Below are 27,582 nucleotides of genomic sequence, written 5' to 3' on the forward strand. Positions count from 1 at the left end.
GAGTGGAGCTGGACCTCGGTGGTCAGGTACTAAATATCCTTTACAAAAAGCAAGAGCATGTTTCTTCCGAGATGGTCAGATACCTCAGAACCTGGACTGAAACTCAGGTATCACAATTTACACAAGCATGTTTGCTAATTCTTGTTCCTCTTGTAACTTTTCTCCCTCCCACACCTGCAGCACAGGAAGATTCACAGGCCCGTGTACTCCCCAGGTCCGCAGTTATGCTTACAGAGTGCCATCCTTAAAGATGACTGCAGCAGATCCAAGGGCTGCATTTCTGTGTTACTTCCCCGAATCATATGTGACTCAAGTTTTAGCACTGGCCAGGTTTTCTTTTACACTATTCTAATTGACAGATTAAGGATGTGGTCATGCACATCAAACCAATGTGAAGTTTGTAGTGCCTGAAAACCAGAAGAAAGTAAGAGTAGACGGTAAGGGGCCAGCCGGAATCGAGAAGCAGGAAACAGCATGTCGGTTGGCCCTCTTACATCATACCTTTCCTTCTCTCTCTCTAACTTGTCCTCTGAGGGGCACCCTCACCTTCAGAAGCCCTTGTGTTCTGAAAGTGTGTTCTCATAAAGGCAACAGGAAACATGCATGCACAAGGGTTAGCGAAAGCAACAGGTCCAAGTGCTGTTCCGTGCGCTTCATCTACACGAGAGTAATACCGAGTCTTAGCATTAGTGAATGACGTCAATGTGCTGCTGAGACGGGATCCAGCGTGGCACACATGAGCTGGTCCCTAACTAAGAACACATAACCTTACAGTCCAGCGTTACGGTTAGCCCCGAGGACAGGAAAATGCAAGGTGAATCTGCCAGTCAGGTCAAGTGTGAGCGTGCACTTGCGTTCTCCAATTCTCCTCAGCAGCAATGCCTTCAGCAACCAACTCATCTCCAGACTGAAGAGTGAGTTCTTATACCCCCAATACAGAATCTTCGTGTTTTATTAACAAAAATCCTTTAAGGAAAAGTATAAAGCAAGACCAATCCCTTATGTTAAAAAAGATTCTGGGGAAAATTGGAATGGGTTTGTAAAACTGGCCTCATTGTGGGTAAGTGAGATTCTCTTTAAAACGAGTAAGAATTCTGGTTGGTACGAGAAGTACTGCAGACCGGATGCCAAGTGCCTGGATAGCTCCGGGGATATCTTCCTGAAGGAGTGGGGACAGCGAAGACACACCAGAGAGTCACAGACCACAGAGGCTGTGGCAGTCCCTCGATCTTACTTAAAATCACCGGATTCATGCTGAAAACAGTCTTGCCAACACATTCACACCAAACACCAGGGTCCCTGCTTCTGCCTGTGAAGCAGGGTGGTGCGAGCAGAACCCCAGCAAAGTAAGCATCGCTTCCAGGTCGTGTCGTCACTGACAATGCGGAGAAGTCTGCAAACTGAGCTCAGAGCAGCTACAGTCACGCCTTCCCCCTCAGGGAGCCTGGGCAGGGCCTGGACTTTAGATACAAGGCACACAGAGGTCAGGGAAGGAAGGCAGAACTCTCCAGAGTGCTCCTTTCCTCTTCACCCCTGAGTGGGTGGAAGACATAGCCCAGGCCTCACGGTTACAAGGAAGTAAGTGTACAAAGGCTTGCGTGGTGGGCCACTGGGACAGGGAAAGGAGATGGACACTTCTCCAGTCTGCACCGTTTTCTGTACGAATTGCATGAGATACACAAAGATACTGGAAGAAGTTACCATATGAGGAGTTTCTGTGCCGCAACTAAAGACTGTAATGGACACAAAGTTCTCAGAGAAAAGCCAAGTTCATGGCTCGGAAGAGAATCCTTACAACTCAACATTGGAAAATTTGCTTTGACAAATATGGTGATTTGAATAGGAATGGCTCCTATAGACTCATGTGTTTGAAATGCATGGCCCACCGGGAGTGGCACAATTAGGCTGTGTGGCCTTACTGGGGTGGGCGTGGCCTTGCTGGAGGAAGTGTCACTGTGGGGGAGAGGCTTTGAGGTGTCCTAGGCTCAACTGTGCCCAGGGTGGCACGCAGTCCCCTTCTGCTGCCTGCAAATCGAGATGTACAATCTCAGCCCCTTCTCCAGTACCTTGGTGCCTGCACACTGCCATGTTTCCCTCCATGATAACAATAATCTAAACCTCTGAACCTGTCAGACAGCCCCGACTAAATGCTGTCCTTTGTAAGAGTTGCCATGGAGTCCCCTCCCAACGGTAGGAGCAACTGCAACAACGCTTGGACTTCCTCTTCCTCCACTGAGCATCAGTAACATAAACTCAATACAGAGGGGAGGGAGGTGACGGTGGTAAGACCAGTGTCTAGCACGAATACAAGTGGGAGGAGACGGGCATCAGGGCAGACTACGAAACCACGGTCTGTACAATGTTCATTTAAACCATCATCCGGACGCCAACTTCAAACCACAGAAAACACGAAGTTTATTCCTCGGACAGCAGAAGCTCCGACCTGGGTCTCAGGTCTGTGCCTTCACACTTGGGAAGCTGCCTTCCAGGTCTTCAGCAAGAGCGACGTCAACCTCACGCACGACTTTAATGAAGTCTTCCACCTGGGAGTCACACAAAGAACCAAGGTTTGCAGCAGAGGAAAAGGTGGTTTTAAAGACACTGGCGGTTACCTATGAGAACATCCTCCTGGGGCTGCCAAATAACCCAATATAAAAACAAGAGACTTCCACTTGAAATACTCCAGTGTTGACCCTAGAAGGGACGACCCTAGCCAGCTCCTTCCCTCTTGGCTGTCACAGACTCCCACTGCTTCCTTGTAGGGTAGCTCACTGACAGTTTATCCTAACCCCCTTGCTGTCAGGTCCCCTCATGCCATCTCTCCCACAAGGCACAAGTCCCGGAAGGTATACCATCATTTTTGTCAATGGAATCAGCCCCTGTACATTCACCATACTCACCGCAGGGCTGTAGAGGGGCAGGAGGCTCTGAAATGCACAGCTACATTTCTGTTTACTTAACTGGCCCTCCTTCAGTCCCTGGGCCACGGTTTCCTATGACAGGCAAAAGAAAAATGTAATGTCAGAGAAGGGGACCGTCTGATGCTGCATCTGCAAACATAAACGTCAGTATATACGGTCACAGCTGGTGCATCAGCACCGCCTGCACTGAGCCTGTGTGACCCCAACACAGCTACTCTCAGCGGAGGGCACATGCTCACACACACTGCTGCCTGGGCCACGGCTGAGACCTGTCCTGCTCGCCTGCTGACTCCTCCCACCCACTGTTGGGAGTCTATGTGAGGCTTTCCCTCGTCTCCCTTATTCAGTTTCCAGACTTCCACTCCCCTGGAGATTACCAACCTTCGGCCCATTCGCCGGCTGGCTGGCCCCAGCCCTCGTCTCTATTCCTTTATGCCTGCTGCTTTTGAAAAAAATCTCTCCAAATCGATCCTTCCACTTGCTTAAAAGAAGGAAAAGGTTTCAGTAGCACCTCAGTTTTCTCAAGATTAAATCCAAACTCCCTAAAAGTGGCATCTAAGAAGTTTTACAACGTGTCCTGGGTTTTTTATCAACCCACCTTCCTGCTCTCTCCCTGTAACTTAAAAGACAAAGAAACATGTTTGTGTTTTCCTCCAAAACTTAAAGCAATGACAAACAATTTCTTAAAAATCATCTGAAAGCAATATAACAAAGATGCTACGGTGGTTTGAATAAGAATGGCCCCACAGGCTCGAAGGCTTGAATGCTTGGTCAGAGGGAGTGACGCTACTTGAAAGGATTAGGACTAAGAGGTGTGGCCTTGGACTAGGAGTGGCCTTGTTAGAAGAAGGGTGTCTAAGTGCTTTCTTTCGTGTAAGAGTTGATTCCGTCATGGTGTCTCCTCACATTAGTACAAGAGTGACTAAGACAGAAGTATTACCAAGAATAAACAGTCAAAATAAATAAATACATCAGGCTAGGGATGGAGCTCAGTGGTGAAGCCCTTGGTAAGCATTTGAAAAGTCTTGGGTTTGACTCTAAGCACCACAAAAATACAAAAATTTAAAATTTATGTATTTTGTTTTAATGTAAGAGTGCTCTGTCTGCATGTACACCTGCATGCCAGGAGAGGGCATCAAGTCCCTTTAGAGATGGTGGTGAGCCACCAGGTGGTTGCTGGAATTGAACTCAGGACCTCTGGAAGAACAGCCAGTGCTCTTAACCTCTGAGCCACCTCAGTAGCCTTCCCCTCACCAATACAAAATATAAAAAATGAGATCTTTAAAAAGAAGAAACATAAATAATACACAAATATATTAAAAGATAATCCCAGCTCACTAATAAGAAAAAACATAAATCAAAATAGGGCACAAAATTTCACCTGTTGAATTTAACATAAATACTCATAAGAGCCAAACAAAATCAACATTTTCACATGTCGGAAATTATCCATATAAATGTTAGTAATGTAGTCTGTCAATAAGCCTTTTATCGCTCCTGTGGGCATGTGCACACACAAAAACCACATCGGTTATTTTAAAACTACAGATAATAACATAAAAACTTCCCAAATTGGGGTTGGGGATTTGGCTCAGTGGTAGAGCGCTTGCCTAGCAACCGCAAGGCCCTGGGTTCGGTCCCCAGCTCCGAAAAAAAAAAGAAAAAAGAAAAAAAAAAAAAAAACAAAAAAAACTTCCCAAATTGAGTAAAATAGTCATACTGCTTTTATATATAAAACAATAACAGTGAAAGAAAGAATATACTCTTGCAAGATGGCCTCTGACTTCCACTTAAAACAAAACCCCAGACGGGGCTGAGGATGCAGCTCAGAGGGAGACTGCTTGCCTATCAAGCCCAAAACCCCAGGTCTCAATCCCAGAATCAAACAAGACAGGAAAGAAGGGAGGAGAAAAAAAACAGTTTTTTGGTTTTTTTGGGTTTTTTTTGGTTCTTTTTTTCGGAGCTGGGGACCGAACCCAGGGCCTTGCACTTCCTAGGTAAGCGCTCTACCACTGAGCTAAATCCCCAGTCCCAAAAAACAGTTTTTAATTCCATAAAAAATAAGAGTAGAGCTGAGGACACAACAAGTGGCCCAGCGTTTGTCCGGTCACCTCTCCCAGGGTACCGGCTCAGTTCTATCCCAGGACACCCACTCCTTTCCTAAAAGTTTCAAGTTCAGGATATCAAGCAATCTTAGTTTGCTTAAGAAACCACCAATACTTCCCTCCTACCTTTGTTAACACCTGAAAAATATTAGAAAGGAATTCACATGAAATGTCCTTCAAGATCTTCATATGGAAGTCATCTTGGGTGGAACCACAGATCGTAGGTTCTTCTGTATCAGACTCTGAGGGGTTCTCTGGTTTCTTCTGACAATGTTCCACATTTTGTAACACCCGAATTAGGCTGTCAATTAGAGGAAGATCCCCTACATGGAATTAAAAGAATAAAATTAAGTAAGTACTCATTTTTTGTCTGTCTGTCCATCCGTCCATCCGTCCATCCATCCATCCATCCTGAACTAGTGCTACATATCCTTTAGGGTCTGCAGAGAGAGCGGTTTCTGCTTCTGGTTCCTGCTCTGACTTCCACCAATGACGACCTGTAACCTATAACCTCAAATGAACTGTGTCCCCACATCCAAGTTGCTTTTTTTTTTTTAAACATTTATTTATTTTATGTATGTGAGTGCATTGTTACTCTCTTCAGACACCAGAAGAGGGCACCAGATCCCATTACAGATGATTGTGAGCCACCATGTGGTTGCAGGGAATTGAACTCAGGACCTCTGGAAGAGCAGCCAGTGCTCTAACCCCTGAGCCACCTCTCCAGCCCTCCAAGTTGCTTTTGCTCAGTGCTGTATCACAGAAGCACAGGAAACTAGAACAATCCCCAACTCCACAGAGCTCCTCTGCAGGGCTTGAAGCAGTAAGGAGAGAGCTAACTGTAACAGGGAGCTAACAGTCTGCCCCTGTTCTGCGCAGATATAAAACTATGTAACGTTGGGGACAGGGGTCCCTGCAGCAAGAATGCCTAGTACTGTGACATCAAGAAGGGATGTTGCTGGTCTCACACAGAAAAACTCTGTGCCACACAGAAAGATCACACACACACACACACACACACACACACAGAGCACTCATTGGCCAAACTGCACGACAAGAGAGAGTAAGATAAACACATCTGCAGTAGGAGATAAGGACTCCCCAGCTTTTCACATCAAAGCAAGCCTAAGAAATCTCTGAGGTTTAGGAGATGAGCAACTCAACAGCTGACACCCCGACATCTGCATTTTTAGCTCAGGCCTCTCCCCAGCTCCTAACTTACACTGCCCCTCACCACCTCCACCAGGACACCAACAGGCAGCATGTTTAAAGCCAGTCATCACACACATACACACAGACAGACAGACAGGCAGACAGGCAGACAGACAGATGCACACACGCACGCACGCACGCACGCATGCACAGAAACCACCACTCTTCCTATCCCTAAAGTGACCATCTGGTAGTATCCTCCCTCACTGCTACTGTTCCTGCCTTGATCAAAGCTAGAGCCTTGCTTGTTCTGATGCCACACAGCCTGCCCCCCTTCTCCCTTTTTACTCATGACTCCCTACGCTTACCAGCCCATGGGCATCACAATCAGCCACATCTAGTCAACCTGAGCCTTCCATGGCTCCCTGCCTCACCCACGGCCGAGGTCCTGCCCTGCACTCTACTCCCCAGCAGCTGCACTACTTCTCTTCACTCAGAGGCCACCCTAGCCGTATGGAGACTCCAACACACAGTACACAGTGCCCTTAGTCTCCATGTGCAGACTCCTCCTGAGCTTCCACATGACGACCTCCACCAGCTCCCCCAGGCTGTTCAGTGTCACTTGTCAACAAGTTTCAGACCCTCAAACAGGACTGAGCTGCCTACCTTACCTACCAAAGCAGACTGGGCCTCCGGGTTCTCCCAGAATCTCTCAGTCCCTCCCTGGCACACCCCGCCCCCAACCTTGAACTCTCTAGTCCAGGAGCTGGGCTGCCCTTCCCCCAGAGGCTCCTCCCTGTATAATCCAGACACTTTGGTCCCCTTTTCTGTCTCTGTTCTCACCCTGCATGCACACCCTTTCTCTCTTTCTCTTCCCCCTCCCACCACCTAACTCTCCCCCCATGGTGACTTCCCTGGCCTTGGTCTTTGGGGCCAGTGAACTCGTCTGAGAGCATCTTCCCAATACACCAACATTTAATATACTCTAACCTGGCTTTTCACTGGATTTCACTGGCAGAGAAATAACTTACTAATAACCCCTCCTTAAATATAAACAGTGCTTACTTGTTGAAAAATATATATATTAAAACAGGAAAATGTCAAAACATCCTCGAATGGAAAAAACAAGCACTTTATGCCCAGTAACACTAAAGGGTGAAGCTCTTGAGACATTACCTACAGAGTCAGAAGAAGACGAGAGTTTCCCACCAGGTATTTAAAACACCAGAGACACTAGGCAACACACTTAGATAAGAAAAAGAAGTCAGACAAAAAAATATGACAAAGTACGTGTAACTTCAGATAAAGTTGAGGATTATCGTGGAACCTATTACTAAAAACTGTAAGACAAAGGCTGGAGAGATGACTCAGTGGTTAAGAGCATTGACTGCTCTTCCATAGGACCCTGGTTCAAATCCCAGCTCCCCTATGATGGCTCATAAGCCTTTCCCAGGGGATCCAACACTTTCTTCTGGCTTCCATAGACACGAGGCAGCTGGTGCACACACACACACATACATACAAACATACATACACACACACACACACACACACACACACACACACACACACACATGTATGCAGACAAAACACCTATACACATTAGACATACATACAGACAGGCAGGCAGGCAGGCAGGCAGATAGAATTCAAGAGCAACAAGACAGGGAATGGATACAGCTCAGTGACAGGATGTCCACCTACGTATGCAAGGCCATGGGTCGAACCCTAAGCACAGCAAAGTCAAACTACTGGCAAGTCAGTAAGGGTGCTAGAATCAAAATTAATATACAAATCAACAGCTTCATAAAGCCCAACAATAGTGAGAAGAAAGTATGTGACAGAGAACAGCTATCCAAAGATAAAATGTCTGGGAATAAACCTAACACAAATATTACGAGGTCTGTAGACTGAGCACAGAACGGCTTCTGAGACGGGCAGGCCTACACAGTGCACTCCCTCCTCGACACAGCCCATGCTCAACGCAGCCCCACTTAAAGATCAGCAAGCACTTGGGGCTCTGCACTAAACAAGTCAAAGCTGCCCACGCCGTCAAAAACAGAGACATCAGACTGAAGAGACACGGTCCTTACTAGATGCCCTAAAGCGGTCCTTACTAGATGCCCTAAAGCCCTGTGGCGGCTGATCTGTGAGCTCAGCAGTGCAATTAATAAAATGCAGAGGACATTAGGATGTATTCATGGTAAAGCAAGGGGTACCTGTGGATTGACCACGCCATTTGGTGCTGCTTTCTTTTCGGTGCTGGGGACTGAACAAGGATTGCGCTCATGCTAAGCAAGCACCCCATTAGAGCTGCACCCCATTGGAGCTGCACCCCACACCTCTCCTCAATGCCTTTTATAAACATTCCCATATGTTTTGTATCTAATATTTTATGTGACTAGGGTCCTGAATAATGATACTTTCTTTCTGAGGAGAAAAGGTGAGAGAGAAACCCAGCGACAGCGCATGCCGCCTGGCCCTGGCGATCTGGTGGGCACCAGTCCAGCGTGGTGACACCTCACTTGCCTTCCTCTATCTTCAGGTGCTCCTGTTCGGCCCGTGAGGCACTGATGGCAGACAGCACTGAGAAGACAGAGGCTAGCACTGTCTTCTGCTCCTGCAGGATGACGGGCGGGTCATCGGGCTGGCAGAATTCGTGGCACACCAGGTCAAAAAGCAAACTCCATGTGTCTTTCCCAGTATCAGGACACTGCACTTAAGAAACGTTTTTAAAAAGTAGTCATTTTAAAGCTAATGAACACTTAAATGAGCAACTTCAGTGAGCGCCAAGAAACGGCCTTACCGATTGCTTGAACCCCATCATCCACCGTGGTGAGCAGCTGTAGGACGTGCATATAAACATCCAGCCCTTCCAGGTTTTCAGAACTGAGCGGACAGAAACAGCAAAAGCACTCGTAACTTCACTGGCTCAGTCATTCCCTCTCTCAGCAGGTGTGGAACAGACAACCATACGGACTCCGCTCACTAGCACCTCCATTGGAATGGGGAAAACAGAAAAAAAGGGGGTGTGTCTGTGTCTGTCTGTGAGTGTGGAAGTGTGTGAGGTGTATGTGTGAACAAGTGTGCGTGCGTGTGAGTATATGTGTGTAAACATGTATGTAAGTATGTGTGTGCATGTATGTCTGTGAATAAGTGTGTGAATGTATATGGGACGTGTGTAAATGAGGGTGAGTGTGTGAGAGTGAGTCTGAGTGTGTGAGTGTGTGTGAATGCACACGTGTGTGATACTGAGATTTTTTCATGGGAGGGATATGAGGCCTACGGCACCAGGCACCATGGTACTGAGGCTCTCTTCTGCTCAACACTTTGTATTCTTAGAACTCAAAATGCTGCTTCTTATATTTTTGGTTGTGAGCCTAGCCTTTAACGGCTGAGCCATCTCTCCAGCCCAAAATGCTGCTTCTTCAACCAGACAATTAAGTGAAGAGGGGGGCAAGTACTGGTTTAGCTGTGCTGGTGCAAATATCTATCATTTGGGGCACTTACTGCCAGGGGCCAGGAAGGCAGAGGGTATTAAGATGCTACCCCCACCTTCACAAGGAATACTGGTCTGGGAGGAAAGTAGGTAATTAAAGGGGTAATGACCTAAAAATGAAATGACTTTAACACTTAGGGCCCAGGCACTGAAGAGCACACAGAAATTCAGTCAGGGAAGAGATCTTAAGGGAAACGGTGCTTCCACAGAAATCTCAAGTGTGGGTGTTTGCGGCCTGGGCAAGAGGCACCCTGAGCAAAGGCTTGAAGGCAAAAGAGCTGGGTTCATCTGAAGAATGGAACGACAGTGAGCTGAGGCAAGGGCACAGATGGACAGGCTTTGTGTGGGGGCTTCTACGCAAAGGCTTTGTAGAGAGGCTTGTGTGCCAGCCTTGCAAAGCTGGCCCATTTCCTAAGAAGGCGACTGAAAAGCCTGCCACAGGAACTCAGACAGGTGTGCGCTCCCTGCAAAAGCAGCCGTAAGGCTGAGTCTTGAAAGAAGCAAGGCAGGCAGCTCAGAAGGTAGGGGAGTGTGGCACTTGCCCAAGCCAGAGACAACAGGCCTGGTTGCCAGAATGGGATCCCAGGATGAGCCAGGAGCACGGTTCAGAAGCTGACTGGCCATGAGGAGAGCTGGGTGGGGAAGAGCGAGTAAGGACTTCCGGTTCTCCCCCATTCTCCAAACAAGATGACAACAGCACAATTTACACACTGGGAATCCTGAAGAAGCAGGTGTGTGTGTGTGTGTGTGTGTATGTGTGTGTGGTCTGTGTATGTGTGGTGTGTGTGTGTGTGTATATTTATGTGTGTGTATGTGTGTGTGTATGTGTGTGTGTGTGGTGTGTGTATGTATATGTGTGTGTATGTGTGTGTGGTCTGTGTGTGTGTGGTGTGTGTGTGTGTAGTGTGTGTGTGTGTGTGTGTGGTATGTGTGTGTATGTGTGGTGTATGGTGTGTGGTGTGTGTGTGTGTGCGTGTGTGTGTGGTGTGTGTGTGGTGTGTGTGTGGTGTGTGTATGTGTGTGTGTGTGATATGTGTGTGTGTGTGTAGTTTAAACTTCATTTTGATAAAAGATATAAAACTAATAGCATTTAACATACTCTAATCAGTTCTGAAACTATGCTAACAACTAGGTGGATAATTCAAATATTAATATTGTAGTAATTAGTAATAAATTGTTTTAACAACCTATAAACTCCTGCCTCTCATGACAAGACACTGAAGCCCCCAAGTCACCCACCTATGCAGACAGGTGTACAGACACAAGGAGGAAGCAGGGAGAAAACAAGTCTGTGCAATGGAGCTGTTTCACAGTCAACATAAAATAAAACAAGAAAACCCTTCCTCTTTATTTAAAGTACATAAAACTGCTGTTGGTAGCCACAGCAAGCTAAACACTGTAGCAGAATTTTAACAGAATCATCGAATCTGGCACAAATCCCCAAAGGATGGCACCTAGGCTTTGAAGCAGCCCTTTGCAACTAGTCAGAGACTGTTAGCTTAGCTTTATGGAGCTGCTCTTCCAAAGACTTCTCAGAGCCTGAATTCATCCCGTGGTGTCTGTGTGTCTGTGTCTCTGTCTCTGTGTCTGTCTGTGTGTCTGTCTGTGTCTGTGTCTCTGTGTCTGTCTGTGTCTGTGTCTGTGTCTCTCTCTCTCTGGTCGACCCAAGTAACTAAGAACACTGACAACACACCTATGAGCAAGTCACACCAGATCAAACGATTTCAACGCTTAAGTTTCCTGCAGAGAAAATATTCTGCCATCATGAACCCATGCATCCTACACACTGAATGAAGCTAAGACTCTTCCGTCTAGGGATGTCTTGAACAAGTGGATTTTCCTACAACGTTCTGTACAAGAATTCACCTACCGTACTTGTTTGGCAGCTTCCAGTATACAGGGTACAATGGAAAACACGGGCTGCTCTTCAGAGTCCTCCTGGGATTGGTCTGGAAGCCGGGCAGCCCCATTTCTAATCCATTCCAGCATGAGTTTTTCATCTAAGTCAAAGAGTTTGTCCACGACCTCCCCGACCTTCACCAGCAAGTCAACTGCAGGGAAGACAGTGTTCAATGAGAAACCAAGTACAGCATCTCCGGCTGCTCCCAGAGCCGAGTCTGCTGAGGCCTCGCTCCCTCCCAGGGTGCCTCCTGCAGCCCATTTAACCTCCTGCAGAGCTGAGTGGCTTCCTGGGGCTGGAGAGATGGCTCGGCCAGTAAGAGCACCAGCTGCTCCTCCAGTGCACCCAGGTTTGATTCTGAGCACCCACACAACAAGCAGCTCTCGACTGTCTATAACTCCAGTCCTAGGGGATCTGACACCCTCTTCTGGCCTCTGTGGGCACCAGGCACTCACCAGCATGTGAGAGATACACATACTGTAAAAGTGAAAACATGAACTGACCCACTCTTCCCCCTACACTCTGTGGTGACTTACCATTCGTTGAACTCGACATAATGAAGCAAACGCTAGCGTAAACAGATGGATGCTCGCGGATCCTTCTAACCCAGACGCTGGCCACTTCTGTCTGGGAAAGGCAAGTAAGCAACAACCTACGTGAAAAACGTGAGCTCAGAATCAACCTGGACAACAGTAAAGGCCACAACAGCAGGGAATTCCCTCTGCCTTCCCAGGCCCCCTGTGAGAACCACGTACCTGCAGGTTTCCAGCAGGGTGGGTGGGTCTGAGTCGCACAAACACTGCAGCAGCACCTGCCTGCAGAGCCACAGTGAGCGGCAGCTTCACGCATCGCATTGCAAACACCACTCTCCATTTCACTTACGCATTTTTAAAATCATAAGACGGAGTGTAAACGCAGAAAACCCCATCAAGACGCAGGTGAATCCTGAGCTTCCTCTCAAGCTTCCTAAGGCTGCGACCCTTTAACACAGTAACCCTTCATGATGAGGGACCCCGGCCCTACAATTATTTTGCTGTTATTTCATAGATGTTTTTACTACCTCATCATTGTACTTCTATTACTGACCTGAATCATAATATGAATGTCTGATATGGGACCCGCAAGGGGTCACGACCCACAGATTGGGAACTCTCTGTAGAGCCAGCACTCACGTTTCTCAGGAATAACAGCTGCCCGCCCGCAGCCCCCATTCCGCTCCACCCCAGACCGCAGTCCCCTCTCCCAGGCGACCCTGCCTTCTCCGGCAGTCACCTCTGCTCTGCGGTTCTGTTAAACACATTTCACATCTAATTTGATATGGAAGAACTTCATGATTTTTCCTTAAAAGATCTTTCCGTTATCCGTGCATCTTTTTATTCGTTTTCAAGTGACACAAAATCACCGTTCACTTGTTCTTCAATTCACCTTGTGTGTGAACGTAACAAAAACAATCCAAGAGGCCCAGGTACTTGAGAACGGGGATAAACCGAATGACCCTCTGATAAGAACTGCCTGGGACAATAGCTTTAACTTATGCTGGACACAGACTTCATTAAGAACCTCAGTAACAGCCACGAACCATCCATAAGAAAGTGAGAATCATGGAGGTGCACAGTGCTCTCAGATCTGTGGTAGCCTCCTAAGTGAGACTCCACCACTAAAAGGCACTCTGCCCAAAGCTTCCTGGCTTGTGGAGGAGAAGTAGCCTCTAGGCTTGAGCCTTTTTAATTCCAGAGGTGGCCCTTTATTTTCCCGTCTATGGGCAGGTCAAAGTTCACAGAGCAACACTGTTCGGCAATTGAGTTTCTCAGACTAGCTCTGAGTCGTCGGATTCTCTATGCTGCCCCCAGCTCCAGGTTAGGCTCTACATACTCTTCAACCAGCCCACTTACTATGAGGACTTTGCCTTTGCCCACAGATGCACGGGCCCCGCCCTGAGTCATGTCCACAGCTATACAGACGCCTCAGCCTCATCGACACAAGTGCTCCTGAGACATGGAGCACTCCACACTCCCACCTCTCCCAGGGACCAGGATTCCCCTGGGATAGAAACTTAGAACCCATCCCAAGAAACACCGCTGTTGGGTGGTAGGACTTACCCATGATCCTCGCACTTGCTGACGGACTCACATATCTCCCGGAAGCAAGCCATATTCCCTAAAATTCCCACACAGATTTCCTGTCAAGTCAAATTTCACAGGTCACAATGGCTATAAAGTTATCACAAAGAATAGCAACTTGAACAAAGCCTTGTACTGCACCAAGTTTGAGGGGAAGGGACGGGGAGGCAGGGTATGAAGGTGCACTGCCAGCATCCATATTTAACACTCAGCTCACACAGCTCAGGTGGTTGAGAAGGAGCAAAAGACACAAAGGAAGTCGGGAGGTGCAAGTTATTAAGGAAAGGTTATGGCGCAAAGGATTCTTACACAGAGGACTAATGGAGAGAGCAGCAGGAAACCCAAGCAGACATGAGCATAATACAGCAGAGGGAAAGGATTAGGACTATCTGCACCTGACTGCCATGATCAGGAGTTTGGAGTTGGGGTTGGGGATTTGGCTCAGTGGTAGAGCGCTTGCCTAGCAAGTGCAAGGCCCTGGGTTCGGTCCCCAGCTCCGAAAAAAAGAAAAGAAAAAAAAAAAAAAAAGAGTTTGGAGTTGATATGGGACGGTGTCCAGAGCCATGAAGGTTCTCAAGGAGGGGGCTCAACAGGACACCGTACTGTGCTGTCCTGTATCATTTCACGCAGTAAGTGCACAATGGGGACTGTACTGTCCCTTTTCAAATGAGGACACTGGAGCCAGGAGAGTCAAGCAATCTGCCCAAGATCTCCCACTAGGAAGCTGCGGCAACCCAGAGCCCGGATGTCAGGTAGCAGGATGCTCAGCCCATGAAGACGGGGCCACTACCAGTGAGGCAGGGATGGCAGGCACGGAAAAGCATGGAGCCAAAGACTCCACAGGTCTGGCCAACAGTCTGTGGGAAGGCGAAGAGAGAACATAAGGCTTGGCTACTTTGAAATTACCTCCATTTCCCAGCTACAGTAACAGTCACATCTACAAGAAAGACGAAAACAAAAGGACACGGTGCGTTTACACAGTCCAGGTTTCCACACTTGCTGGGACGTGATACTTAGGGAATTTGTTAACAGAATCAGAATGCCCAGAGCAAAGCCTCCAGAGCCAGTGTTTACCAAGGCCACACGGCTCCGTGTGATAATCACTGAATTAGAATGAAGGACGGGGATTAGAAAATATAGCATGCAAGGTTGAACGTCCCTGGACAAAGACGGACGTTGCGCCAGTTACTAAAAGGGGAGTCGGGGTTTCATGGTATCGTGAAGAGAGCTGTAACTTGAGAGTAAGAATCAGAGCTAAGCTGGCTGTGGCAGCATGTGCCTGTAACCCCAGCTTTGCAGGCTGAGATGGAGATCGCCAGCTCAACCCTGCCTGCATCGTAACTGTGCAGGGACTCACTATACAAATGACTCTAAGGCAAGGGTCTGCACCTGGGCAGAGTCTAGACTGAGACATAGGAAGAAACAGGAAGGGGAACAAGTATAATGAAAGTGTGAGAGTTCTACTAAAACGCAGGTGGATCAAACTTTGGGAAAAGATCAAGAGTGTTGGGGCAGAAAACACGTTCTCTTATCAACAGAGAGAGAATGAGTGAGCTTTCTGCCAAAGGACCACCTCCTGACCGGGCTGCTCATGAGAATTCCCTCCCCACCCCACCCCCAGATATCAAACTCTGCCTAGACTCCCACGTGGAGATGTGGCCTGACTCTTAAAGGTCCTGTAGGACAAAGCTTTTGAAAAGGGTATGACCCTGGTCTAAAGCACTGACGTCACAGGGAACACAGCGGACATCGTGGGTCCTGCCCCAACCTGCTGCATCAGACACTCCTAAGGGGGGCGCAGTACCACGATGTGGGATGTGACAATGTATGCTGGTGGTCTAGTGATTCCACCATCCAGACAGGCCGAGGACCCAAGTTAGCAGACTGTGACTAGGACACATTACAACAGTGTGGCGAATTCCTGAACTGACTCAATACATTTAAAATAGTAACATCCAGGAGACAACTCCTCAAAATTGCTGACACTTCAAGTTAATGTAAGGATTCAATATGGGCAGAGTATTCCAATAAATAAAAATCTTGATTCAGAGTGCTGGAGAGATGGCTCAGTGGTTGAGAGCACTGGCTGCTCTTCCAGAGGTCCTCAGTTCAAATCCCAGCAACCACATGGTGGCTCACAACCATCTGTAATGAGATCTGATGCCCTCTTCTGGTGTGTCTGAAGACAGCTACAGTGTACTCATATATAGTAAATAAATAGATCTTTAAAAAAGAAGTAGCAATCGGGTTTTAGTAGAGTCGGGCTTAGGCTCAAACCCTAGCTTGTCTTTAACAAGCTGTGAGATTGGACACGTTCTCTGAGACTCTTCCATCTATTAAGTGTGTCTCATAGAGCAACCCGTACTGAGAACCCGTCACGTGCTCTACAGAGACGTAAATGGCAGTAAAGCTCGGGACACTTCACTGCTTACGTCATTGTTCTTGGGACCTTGCAGAAAAGTGCCACGCTGAGTTACTGACTCAGACCAGAAAGGGAAGGGAAGGACAGCACCGGCGCCATGCTGGTGAGACGGGATGCAGGCAGCCCTGGACCAGGAAGAGCATGCACGAAGTTCTCACGATCACAGTGAAGTCCTGAGTGACAACCACCTTAGGATGGTTTTAGGCAGCGGAGGGCTTTGTGAATGAAAGGAACAGCCAACTGAGACACAAATAGTCGGTCAGCGCTTACACTGTCCCTTGTCCTGTAGCATGTTAGCAGCCTGGCGTGGCTGTGCATGGCTGTGCCCATCTGGTTTCCACAGCTGTTAAATCAGAGCATCGATCTCCCTCCCCCATCTAGTCCAAATCTAAAATTCTACATACCGAGTCCTTTCAAGGAGTGCGTTACCTAAGAATGTTCAACAAGTATTGGTCCACTGATTTACTGGCTTAGAGCTAATAAGCAAAGCAAGGAAAAGAACTCTATGTACTTACTCTTAATCGGGGACACCTGGATCTGGTCAGCACCCCCATGAATATGTCCGGAGCCTTAAATTCTTGGAGAAATAAAGCCACATCCTATGAACAAAAGTGATTATCAAATCTAATGCTGGATCCTGCTTCAAGCTTCACAATTCAACCCTAAAAGTCTAATTTCACACTGACTTCCTTTCCTCCACAAGGGAAAACCTAAGGTCAGGAACGGTGCAAAAAACGGCAAAAGAAACATAGGAGTCTTTGTGGTACCTGGTCCCAAGACAGTGGGACCCATAAACCAATCGAAACCTGGCTGTGATGCACCAGACAATGACCCTCCTCTTTTCTGTATGGAGGTTTCTTTTTCTGTCCACCTAGAACTTCCATTGACTTATTCAAACACATTTGCTGACTGTTAGAAGCTGGGGGTGAAAAAGGTGTAAGAGGGTACAGGGAAAGAGCCAACTTCTAAATCTCACCCAGTAAGAACTTAAAACTTGGGCTGGAGAGATGGCTCAATGGATAAGAGCACTGTCTGTTCTTCCAGAGGTCATGAGTTCAATTCCCAGCAACCACACGGTGGCTCACAACCATCTATAATGAGATGCCCTCTTTAAGCATGCAGGTGTTCATGCAGATAGGGCACTCATACATAAAATAACTATTTTTTTCTAAAAAAAGAACTTAAAACCTAAACTTAGAACTTAAAACTGAAATATCAGGAGTTAGATTTCCAAAATCCTTAATAGAAAAGAGGGAAAGGGGTTGTTGGGTTTCGTTTTTTGAGAAAGGGTTTCTCTGTGCAACCCTGGCTGTCCTGGAACTCACTCTATAGACCTGGCTGTCCTTAAACTCAGAGATCCAGTTGCCTCTGCCTCCAGGGTGTTAGGATTAAGGGTGTGTATCACACCACCTGGCAATGAAACAAAAAATCCTGACTGCAATGTAACTACCACAGCCTGGTACTTCCCCCTACAGATTTTGTCTCACCCGTATCATCAAAAGGGGCACACCAAACAGGTGACCCAAGAGTGGACATGTGCCCCAGAGAGATGAATCTCACCTAGTCATGTAAGGTACAAAAACTAAATATACGTGTGTCAGCAGCTCTTAGTGATGTCACAGCTGTCTTAGTTCACATCTATGTTAAATACACTATGATGTCCACAGGATGGAACTGTACATGTGTTTAAAGGTACGATTTTAACATTAATACCTCCTGTGACTTCATACTCTGAACCACAAACTGGAGGGACTGAAATCACTGAACAGTCCTTTCCTCAAACAGTGAGGGAATGAACCTTTTTACTTATCTATTTATTTTATGTATGTTATGGTTTGAATATGCTTAGCCCAGGGAGGGCCACACATGTGGAGGTTGGCCTTGTTGGAATAGGTGTGTCACTGTGGGTGTGGGCGCTAAAACTCTCACCCTAGCTGCCTAGATGTCAGTATTCTGTTAGCAGCCTTCAGATGAAGATGTAGAACTCTCAGCTCCTCCTGCACCATGCCTGCTTAGACGCTGCCATGCTCCCACCTTGATGATAATGGACTGAACCTCTGAACCTGTAAGCCAGCCCCAGTTAAATGTTGTCCTTTATAAGACTTGCCTTGGTCATGGTGTCTGTTCACAGCAGTAAAACCCTAACTAAGACAATGTACGCAGTACTCTATCTACATGTATACCTCAAATCCCGGTATAGATGGCTATGAGCCACCATGTCCTTGCTGGGAATTGAACTCAGGACCTCTGGAAGGACAGACAGTCCTCCTAACCACTGAGCCATCTCTCCAGCCCTTTCACTACCTCCTCACTCTGTTCAGAATCTCGATCCCATCCACATTACCTCATCTGTGGACATATCCCAGACTCTGCAAATTTCATTCTCCATTTCTTCAGCAAGCTCCACCTGTTCTTCCTCATCCTCTGGGCCAGATGTGACACTTTCGGGTGTGACAGTCTTCAGAAACATAAAGGGGGGGAAAAAATCAGTTAAAATACTCATAGTTCTTCGGGTAAAATATTACCACTTAGAAGTCTCAGTATCTTAAAAAGTATCTCCTCTGACAAAAATCTCTAAAATCTAGCACCTTGAATAGATCTATACATTAAATACTCTTCAAGTACTCTCTGTAGGTGCTGCGGCAGAAAAATGAGAACAACAACGTAACCTTTTGGTTTTAAATGATGTAGGGTTGATGTAGGAAAGACATACAATCAGACAGTCACAATAGGAAAAGGCTGACTGAGTTGAACTGGTGAAACTATGGTGGACCTATTCCTGGGAGAAGACAGACATTTCTCTTAAAAGGAGAAAACTAAATCTTATGGGAAGGGTAGGACTCTGTCCTGGGGAAAGGAGGTGAGTATTGGGAGGTGACTACAAGAGCTCAGAAAGCATAACACACGTTTGGAGATGGCCAACAGTCTATTGGTGTTAGAACACAATGTATGGTAATATGGCTGAAGAGGGTGCAGCCAGCCTTGGAGACCCAGTTAGGAAACAGAAAGTTTCCTCCTATGAGACACAAGAACAATCTTTAGAAATAATAAAAAAGGAAGGTTGTTTTGGCAATGTAGAAAATGGCTCGGAGCAAACAGAAACAGAAATTGGCGGCATAGACAGCAACAGGCAGAAAACCCACACCTATTGGCAGCCTCATTATAATCTCAATTATACAAAATCTTGTGTACGATAATACTGGTTATCTTGTTTTGTAGAAACTACGAAAGAAATCGAGGAATTGGGTTAACGAGTCATGCTTCCAACATGGGATAAGCTGGCGTCTTGGAGATCAGGGGTGTCCAGACTCCAAACTATGCATTACACTAAAACAAGAGCCAACAAAACACGAATGGTAGGGTCTCGAGTTCATAAGTGACAATGGGGTTAGGAAGTAAAAGCGGAGTAGAGACGTGCGTGGTGTAGTTCTGGCAAGTTAGTAAATCGGCACCCGCGAACTTCCAGCATCCCATCCACTCCCCTGGCACGGAGGGCGCCTGCGCCAGTCTCCGCACCTGGATGAGCCCGCTAAGGACGCCGAAGAGCCAGTGCTTGCTGTAGACCGTGTTGCCGATGCGGTCTCCACTACCCAGGTCCTCTTCATCTTCCTGATCACAGCTAGGCGGCGGAGGAGACGGGTTGCGATCCATGCCAGCGCGCGCCAACAGAACCGGAAGCCCCGGAGTAGGCGAGAGGACGCGCCAGAGAGCCCAACGCGCCCGGCGCTGCTCGCTCACAGCGCCCCCTGCAGTCAGACTCCCGCGTGATCGGGAACCTGCAGGATCCGTGGGGTCTCTCTCTCAAAGTGTCCACTCAGGACCACGAGTGAGCACAGAACACACACACATCAGTATTACCTGCCCTTTGTCTGGAACGAAGAGGGGAAAGGGAAAAAATATTTAGCCAGGGAAGAGGAGGATCCTGACTTTATCTCAGTGAAGTCCACTTCCCAGTAGGCCCTGGGCCGATTCCCAAGGAGCCTCCTGTCAGAGTCTTCTTTATTCCTGCAAACATTTACCTCTTGGCATGGTACACATCAGTGCACTATCTGCTCCACAAGACACTTGAAGCCTGGACCATAATATTTAGTTTTTGAAAACGTCTGGATGAGTCGGCTTACCCCTAAGTGAGTCCATCGATGCATTTGCTGTACTATGGCCTCTGCCTGCTTTTGTGGCAGGATCTTCTTTCCCCTTGAGGTGTACCAGAGTCCCTTCCTCAGCCTGGCTGGGTCGTGGAGGGCCATTACCAGAGCCAGAATCTCTTCTTTGTTTTTAATCTCCTTGCCCTCGGATGTCAGCAGGCCCTCTGCTGGTGGGCTGTGGTAAAGGCATACCTGCTCTCCTTATATATGTTAAGTCTCTTACCCAGCTCAAGGGCTTTGGTGAGATCAACGAGCTCTGCCCTCTGAGCAGAGAGGTGCCTCCTGGTAAGGCCTGAGTCCAGATGACTCTGTTTCCATCTACCACTGCCACCCCAGCCCATCTTTTTCCTTCCTCTAAGAAGCTGCTCCCATCTGTGAACCAGGTGGCATCTGTCCCCTCTAGTGGCTGGTCAGTCAGATCTTTATGCTACCCATGTGCTTCATCGAGCACCTGCTGACAGTCACGAAGGGGGTGGTGTGTGTAGGTCGGGGTCCGGGAGCAGGGTTGTAGGGCTCAGACTCATAGGGGCAGTCTGGGATCACAAGGAACAAGTAGGATACCCGGCCCACGCCAAGGTCCACCATTCTTTGGGTAGTCCATGAGTATTGTTTGTTGCTGGTAGCCCCTCTGCACCCAAGGTCTTTTGCTGGACATTAGCCCATTTGGGCTCTTTCAAAACGACAGTGACAAATTGCATTTCACAAGCATTTATTCAGCACATTGGGATGTTTAGGGATCCAGGTTTTAGGAAATAACTCAACTCAGTAATTGCCCCTTTCCTTGGGGGGCTGCGCGCCCGGGAACAACATGAAGAGAAAACTCAGTATTTCCTGGGCAGACCAGCAGGTCGAAAGTGGTTGGGGTCTTTGCCACTCCGGCCCCACTTGTTGGCAAACTGGTCAGCTCTTGAGTCCTCTGCTCCGTGTCCTATTAATCTCTGAATACCCTCTCTGGCATCACTGTAATTAGAATACACAAGATTAATAACCGAGCTGATGGGCACTAGCCCCACCCTCAGAACTCCCCTCTTCAAGAGACCGCTGTAAGAGGATCCCAGGAACACCGGGGAGGGAAAGGCTGGTTTGATCCTGCCTGAGTAAACCCCTATCCTGCCCCTCGCGCTGGATGAGCAGCACCAGGAAAGAGAGGGAGGAGTTATCACCAACCAATCATATCACAGCTAACCACTCCCGGTAAGAGGCACAGAAAAGGGAGGAAATCAAGAGATAGTGGGTGGCACGCACAGAATGCAGAACAGCGCCCCTTCCCGGCTGCCCAAAGCAAGCAAGCTCTGCTCACCCAGACCTGAGTTACCTGATGACTTTAGCAGCCCAGGCTCCCCCAGGACCCCTTCGGGCGGCATCATAGTTCCCCCGAGCATGGAAGTATTTGTCTGAGTTTTTCCAGTTGGCCTTTCTCATGTCCGAGTAGGCGCGCCACATGTCTTTGGTCCCTGGAGAGGGAAGAGAGTGATGAGGACAGTTGTGTTTGGGCAAAACAGAGGACTGAAACGTCTATCCAACTCATCCCAGCTTTTCCCAAAGCCCACAGAGATGCCGCTGCCTTGAAATAAATAGTTCTCACTGACCCACGTCTGTGTGAGAAGCACATGGGAGCGAGCTTTATTCCGATGGATTCCCATCTTAGCTCTGCTGCTGTTTATCTTTAGCTGTTCAAAAAGCAGGTAGAGAAGAGGAGAGATGATCCCTAGAGAGTGTTTCATCAAATGACAATGGTCATAGAATGAAGCTCTCTCCGAAATGGCCCAGGGGAACTTCCGGTCTTAGGTGTGAGAAAAGAACCGCTTCCCTTCCTCCTCTCCGTTTCATCTTCTTCCGTTCCTTTCCTTTCTCTTGTGTTCTCTTTTCCTTTAGAGACAGCCTACATCTCTGTATATCTCTGGATTGGCCTGAAACTCACAGTCCTTCTGCCCGGGCCTCCCAAGCGGTACAATTACCACCGCAGCCGCAGCTCTTGTCTAGCACAAGCAATGGGAGAAACCGCTCTCCAGGCAGAGAGAGTGAGTGTAGTTCTGTGCTGAGTCCACCCGGATGCCCAGGATCTATCTCGCCCCAGCAATCCATCAGCAGGCGACAAAGGTGATGTCTCTGGACAATCGAGACGCTGGATGGCAAGTGACACACTAGGTTTAAAACCCCTACCCACTCTCCAGTAACGGAGAAGAGTGTCGTCCACCATGGCTCTTATGCAGAAAGGTTGAGGGAAATGCACCTGGAGTGTTCTCGGATGATCGTTTATGACCGCCCCTCTTCCCTGCTCCTCAGGAAGGTGCGGCAAACAGAAAAGGATCTAAACTGAGGAGTGTGAGTTTCGTTCGCACTGAAGGAATCAGATCCAGTAATGTTAAACAGGAAATCTCTTCAAAGGTAGGGAGAAAGGGAAAACCTAATATCTAGGCTCATTTAACTTTCATTGTGAGGCTGAGCACGGTGGCACACACCTTTAATCCCAGCACTCAGGAGGCCGAGGCAGATGGATCTCTGTGAGTGTGAGGCCAGCCTGGTCTACAAGCTGAGTCCAGGACAGCCAGGACTTGGTTACACAGAGAAATCCTATCTCAAATAATAGATAAATAAATAAATAAATAAATAAATAGCAAATAAATAAATGACTTTTTTGCATTATGGCTGGTGGGCTGTATTTCTCTTGGTGACAGTTTCTTTTCTGTGTCTCAATAGATCCAATAGACCTATGTTTCAGGTAAGTCATTGTCTCCTGTTGACGGTGGAGCTGTCTTCCACCCATCCCATGGCCAGCTCCTTCTCAGGTAAATAACTAAGCGTGTGCTCAAAGCTGTATAGTGACCAACCTGGGGTAAATTCTGCTCTTCGTGGGGTTTTCTAAGATAGCTTATTTGTGCTCTTTGTGCATCGGTTTCCTTAAAGGCACCCACACCACAAGATTAATTTTAAAACTAATTCGTTTCCATACGCAATGCTCCTTGAACAATGCCTATTCAGGGTTGAAAACTCAATTAGCCTTGGTTGCTGTCACTGTGGGTTGGGGCAGCACCGGTTCTCTTGCGCCTCCCCTGGAACCAGACATAGAAGTGAAGTGTTCGTCACTCTCCACAAGGGGGCAGCAGAGCCCCACTTCTATTGAGTCTGCATCTTTCACCTACAGATTGTTCCTACATTCCTGTGGAAAGGCTGCCCTGCAAACATTGTGGTTTCCTTGGGATCCTCACAGAGAAAGGTCAACACTGACCAGAAAAGCTCCGAACTACTGAGGAAGAGCCACACCGCCCCTCTGTCTATGGGGATTTCACGAGCATGTTTGCCCCCTTGATTACGTGGTTCCTGCTCAAGTAGATTCTTTTTTTTTTTTTTTTTTTTTTCGGAGCTGGGGACCGAACCCAGGGCCTTGCGCTTGCTAGGCAAGCGCTCTACCACTGAGCTAAATCCCCAACCCCTCAAGTAGATTCTTAAAACTCACAAATACAACCTCCTGCCCCCATCCTTTAAGCCTACCTTGCCCAGCTTCCTTCATAAACTGGAACCGTCTTTTGCTGTCAACTCCCAGGATCAAGAGGCAAAAAACGATGGCAATGGAAGACTTCATCCTGCTGTGGAGCCAGGAAAACATAGAAAATGAGCTGTTTCGTGGGGTGGAGGATGCTTCTGCAATGCTGAGCTCTCTACCCTTGCGCACCAGTAACAGACCCACACTAAGATCAGCAACAGAGCTAAGTAAGCGACTCCAGAGCGTTCTCTAGCTCTCCCCTTCACTAGAACACCACTGTCTGAGGGTTTGCAAACAGGGCCGTTAGCATAAAAGCATATTGCATTCCAATCGCGGCAGCTGAAACCCAGCTGTAAAGGTTTCTAGAGAGCTACGTGGGGGCTTTTTCACCAGCACGGCTCCCTGCAGTGTCTCTGTAGAAGGCTAATTGCACCTGTCCCTGAATTCACACAGAAACACACTGCAGGTTCCACGTGGGAAGCATTATGTCCAGTGAATTCTAACCAGTGGATTTGGGAAAGAACATTAAACACAACAAGCAAATGCTGGCGGGGAAAGAATCTGTAAAGAGCAAGTGTTGGAAAGTTCTGGTGACTCACCTTGTGCTGTGAACTCCTGCTGGGACCCCAGGTGAGTGGCCTCTGTCCCTTGCAGAGGAGATCTGGCTGGAGACGTCTATATGTACTGCCACTGCCCTTATGGAGCAATCCCCTTTTGGTCTTACGCAATCCCCCTTGCTCACAGTTTCTCTCTCAGAACATAACTTTTCCTTCATGTATACCTTCTTTTCCCAGATGGCGAAATCTAGCCATTTTCAGAAATGTGGCAAGTTAGGTCTTTCTGAGTCTCCCCTGTCCTAATTGGAAATAATCAAGATAAACCCTTTACAGGCAATTTCCTAGGACGGGAAAGCAATATTGGAAAGAGAAATATAAATGTGTAATAAATCGTGGGAGCGAATCCAAAGGCTAAGCTAATGCCCTTTCAAAGCATAGTTTAGATTAAGCTGGAGCCTTAGGGAACAGGAGGAAGGAAGGCAGAAACTGGCGGTTAGCACCCACACGAATGGGCCCAGTGCTGGGAAAGTTCTTCTCCAGATTTGAATATACTCCATGTTGCTATGGAAGATAAGAGAGCAGATTAAATTCAGAGACCTTGATAAACCAAGAACATTAAACAATAGAACAATTTGCTTCAAAGTCATAAAGAAATAACACACCATAAATATGTGTGGGAAAGGCCCCCAGGATGCTAAATTACACTAAACGTGGGTTCAGGCAGAAAGTGGCGAGATGCAGCCCAGGAATGCTGGGAAACTAAATCAGGAAACAGCCACTGGAGCCGGAAAGGCAGAACTAGCTTTTTCATGTGAGTTTGTCATATGAGGAAACCATTCAGACCATGGTCTTCTCCCCTTTGCTATCCCGACCCCTTTACGCAAAAAGAAAAACCGTGAGATGTACTGAATTCCCTAGAGAAAGAACGACATGGCAGATACGATGAAGGCATCAGGTTTGCCTTCTGTTCTAAGGGCCCTGGGCCGGAAGCCCGGGGGAGAACAGTGCTGGGGGGGGGGGGGTCCCAAATTGTTTGTTATAAGAAGAGAACTGTGAATATCTCATTGGAGAAACGAGCTGATGTAGATAAACCACGGAAGCTGGAAGATGGTGAATAATTAGCCGAGAGGAATGGGCTCGTAGAACTCTCGGTTGCACTACGAGCCAGAGGGTGGTGTGGCGCTATGGAAGAGCTCGGTACAAGTGAAGCAGGGTGAAGCAGATCAGGCAAGCGTGACACGGTGCTGGAGAACTGTTGTCGTACATTGGAGCTTTTAAGAGAAATGCCTCTTCTTGCTTTGACCTTTTTATTTTAGTTACTTCGAGCTCTGTGACTATAAGGGAAAAAGCTGTCCAAAGACGTCGTCCCTTGGTCCTTAGCCAAGGCACTACCCAGTTAATTTGGCTTAGGGAAGGGATTCTTCCGTGGCCGGCTTGGCTCATGTTGTCCTAGCAGTAAGTAAGCAGTGAGCAGCAGCTACAACTAAAAGATCCCATGCAGAGAGACCCTTACTCAAGTCTTGGGAAATCGCGGACCCCAGACACAGAGAGACCATTTTGGATGTAATAAGCAAAGGCGAGGTTTATTACAGAGGCCTATTACAGAGATCTCCGGGCCGACACATATCCCACACAGGAGACAGAGGTGTGGGCCCCGAGAGGCTAGGAGAAAGAGTATTTAAAGGCAGAGGCTGTGAGCACCAGGGTATGGGGGATGTCAAAGGGGAAGGCACCACAAGTTACAAGATTGTTTTATGGCTCCAGGAGATAAGGGGAGGCCAAAAGGTTTTATGGCCCCCTGGTTCCTGGAACAGAGCTACTAAATCAGGAGAAGGGTCGGGTCTTCAGGTCCTCATTATTTTTAAAAGTTTGTCAAAATTGATGGAGCATCTGTATTTGAAACACCTCTGGTTAGGCTTGGGCTGCCCGGTTTCCTGGAGTGCTCTCTGCAGGACACAATGGCTGAAAAGCACAAGTAGGGGCTTATCAGGGTCTGGAGGACATCTGGTTAAAGTATGACTCTGAGTAGCTGGGGGGATGTCTTTGGATGGTTTATGGGTCAGTCCTCGATAGCCTGAGCTGGTTTTTTTATTCCTTTTCTTTATCTTTATGGCCTGCTACTCCTGGCAGCAGGGCTTAGCCCTGAGTTTGTGGCTTTTGGGGCTTACTCTTTTAATTTTATATTTTTAAACCTTAAATTTGTATAATTTTCCTTTCATTCCCTTCTTCTTCTACTAAATAATTCTAATCTTAGAATTTTGATATCAAGTCTCGTATTTGGTCTCACCAGTTGTCCTAACTGACTGGTACTGTTGTCTCAGAACCATCAACCGCACAGCACCCACTCGATTTTTAACAAAAGCAATTAACCTGTTTGTCACGCAGGGGCCAAAAACTAAAACCAAGAAAATTAATAATGGCCCAGCTGTAGCAGAGAGTAGGGTAGTCATCCAGGGAGACTGAGTGAACCAAGACTCAAACCAACCTTGTTAAGCGTCTCTATCTTTTTGTGTCTTACTAAGTCTTTAGCATCAGGATTCTGTCTGGACACTATCTAAACCTATATATCAAGGTCATGACTAGCTTTTAGAACTTTTAAACTTATATAGATTGTGATCCCTGAGGCACAGTCCCAAGAAGTGTTAGGAGTACTAACATATGTAATGTTATATCATTTGTAACAGAAATCAAGCCTATTCCCACACCTATCCCGATGGAACCCAGGGCAAACATGCTGAGTGTCCCTCTAGGTCTCAGCTCTCAGCCCCAACAGTTAGTATGTGGCTGGTGAGGGCTGAGAATTGACGGCTGTCAGGGTGGTCAGCAGCACCAGATACAGTCCTTTCCAGCGATGCTCGAGTGTCTGGGCTCCGTGTCATTGTATGTAGCTGTAGTCTCCAACCTGGAACTGATCAGATGTCTCAGGAGTCTCTGGGGTATAGGCTGCTGTCAGCTGTGACCAGACTTCTTTTTGTATCACCTGTAGGTCTTTTAGCCTGGCATATAAATCATTATTACTATGACATGTTGGTTCAGTAACATCATCTAATACAGTCAGGGGAGCTGAGGCCCCATATAAGATCTCAAAGGGGGTAAGGCTGAATCTGGAAGGGGTATTTCTTGCTCTGAAGAGACCAAGAGGGAAGGAGTGTCACCCAGTCTGTGCCAGTCTCCATGGTCAATTTGTTTAGGGTCTCTTTTAGAGTTTTATTTATTTATTCTACCTGTCCTGAACTTTGAAGTCTGTAAATATAATGTAATTTTTAATCGACCTCTA

General features: G+C 47.5%; 2 protein-coding genes across 6 annotated transcripts; both read right to left on the reverse strand.

Moving 5' to 3' along the window:
- Nucleotides 1-2,391: 2,391 nt before the first annotated feature.
- Nucleotides 2,392-20,423, reverse strand: Saal1 (serum amyloid A-like 1). 4 transcript variants are annotated; one of them, XM_006229230.4, is made up of 13 exons: nucleotides 20,241-20,381; nucleotides 19,636-19,988; nucleotides 18,464-18,577; nucleotides 16,635-16,718; nucleotides 13,677-13,756; nucleotides 12,333-12,392; nucleotides 12,114-12,229; nucleotides 11,548-11,728; nucleotides 8,985-9,067; nucleotides 8,708-8,896; nucleotides 5,153-5,349; nucleotides 2,901-2,993; nucleotides 2,392-2,543 (listed from the first exon to the last, which is right to left on the reverse strand). In XM_006229230.4, exons 2-13 carry the CDS (start codon nucleotides 19,768-19,770, stop codon nucleotides 2,451-2,453), a joined length of 1,425 nt encoding a protein of 474 aa, XP_006229292.1. In that variant the 5' UTR covers nucleotides 19,771-19,988; nucleotides 20,241-20,381; the 3' UTR covers nucleotides 2,392-2,450. The 4 variants fall into 4 exon arrangements, with proteins under 4 accessions (XP_006229292.1, XP_063130907.1, NP_001389031.1 ...); XM_063274837.1 differs by lacking the exon at nucleotides 19,636-19,988 and having other exon boundaries at nucleotides 20,241-20,423; NM_001402102.1 differs by lacking the exon at nucleotides 20,241-20,381 and having other exon boundaries at nucleotides 19,636-19,799.
- A 533-nt stretch (nucleotides 20,424-20,956) lies between these two features.
- On the reverse strand, nucleotides 20,957-24,403 carry Saa3 (serum amyloid A 3). Of its 2 annotated transcripts, none has more exons than XM_063274266.1 (4): nucleotides 24,348-24,403; nucleotides 23,757-23,848; nucleotides 21,580-21,718; nucleotides 20,957-21,224 (listed from the first exon to the last, which is right to left on the reverse strand). In XM_063274266.1, exons 2-4 carry the CDS (start codon nucleotides 23,845-23,847, stop codon nucleotides 21,086-21,088), a joined length of 369 nt encoding a protein of 122 aa, XP_063130336.1. In that variant the 5' UTR covers nucleotide 23,848; nucleotides 24,348-24,403; the 3' UTR covers nucleotides 20,957-21,085. The 2 variants fall into 2 exon arrangements, with proteins under 2 accessions (XP_063130336.1, NP_001389030.1); NM_001402101.1 differs by having other exon boundaries at nucleotides 23,757-23,851; nucleotides 24,348-24,401.
- Nucleotides 24,404-27,582: the final 3,179 nt, after the last annotated feature.

The sequence above is a fragment of the Rattus norvegicus genome, chromosome 1 (assembly GCF_036323735.1).
Source record: "Rattus norvegicus strain BN/NHsdMcwi chromosome 1, GRCr8, whole genome shotgun sequence".
In the NCBI taxonomy this organism is placed as follows: Eukaryota; Metazoa; Chordata; class Mammalia; order Rodentia; family Muridae; genus Rattus; species Rattus norvegicus.

Coding starts and splice junctions, on each gene's coding strand:
- Saal1 (XM_006229230.4), bottom strand. CDS start 19,770: ATGGATCGCAACCCGTCTCCTCCGCCGCCTAGCTGTGATCAGGAAGAT. Junction 12,393..13,676: donor AGCAAGTGCGAGGATCATGG/GTAAGTCCTACC, acceptor GTGGCTCTGCAG/GCAGGTGCTGCTGCAGTGTT. Junction 11,729..12,113: donor TATGTCGAGTTCAACGAATG/GTAAGTCACCAC, acceptor TCTTCCCTGCAG/TTGACTTGCTGGTGAAGGTC.
- Saa3 (XM_063274266.1), bottom strand. CDS start 23,847: ATGAAGTCTTCCATTGCCATCGTTTTTTGCCTCTTGATCCTGGGAGTT. Junction 21,719..23,756: donor TATGAAGGAAGCTGGGCAAG/GTAGGCTTAAAG, acceptor TTCCCTCTCCAG/GGACCAAAGACATGTGGCGC. Junction 21,225..21,579: donor TGGGCTGCTAAAGTCATCAG/GTAACTCAGGTC, acceptor TTCTAATTACAG/TGATGCCAGAGAGGGTATTC.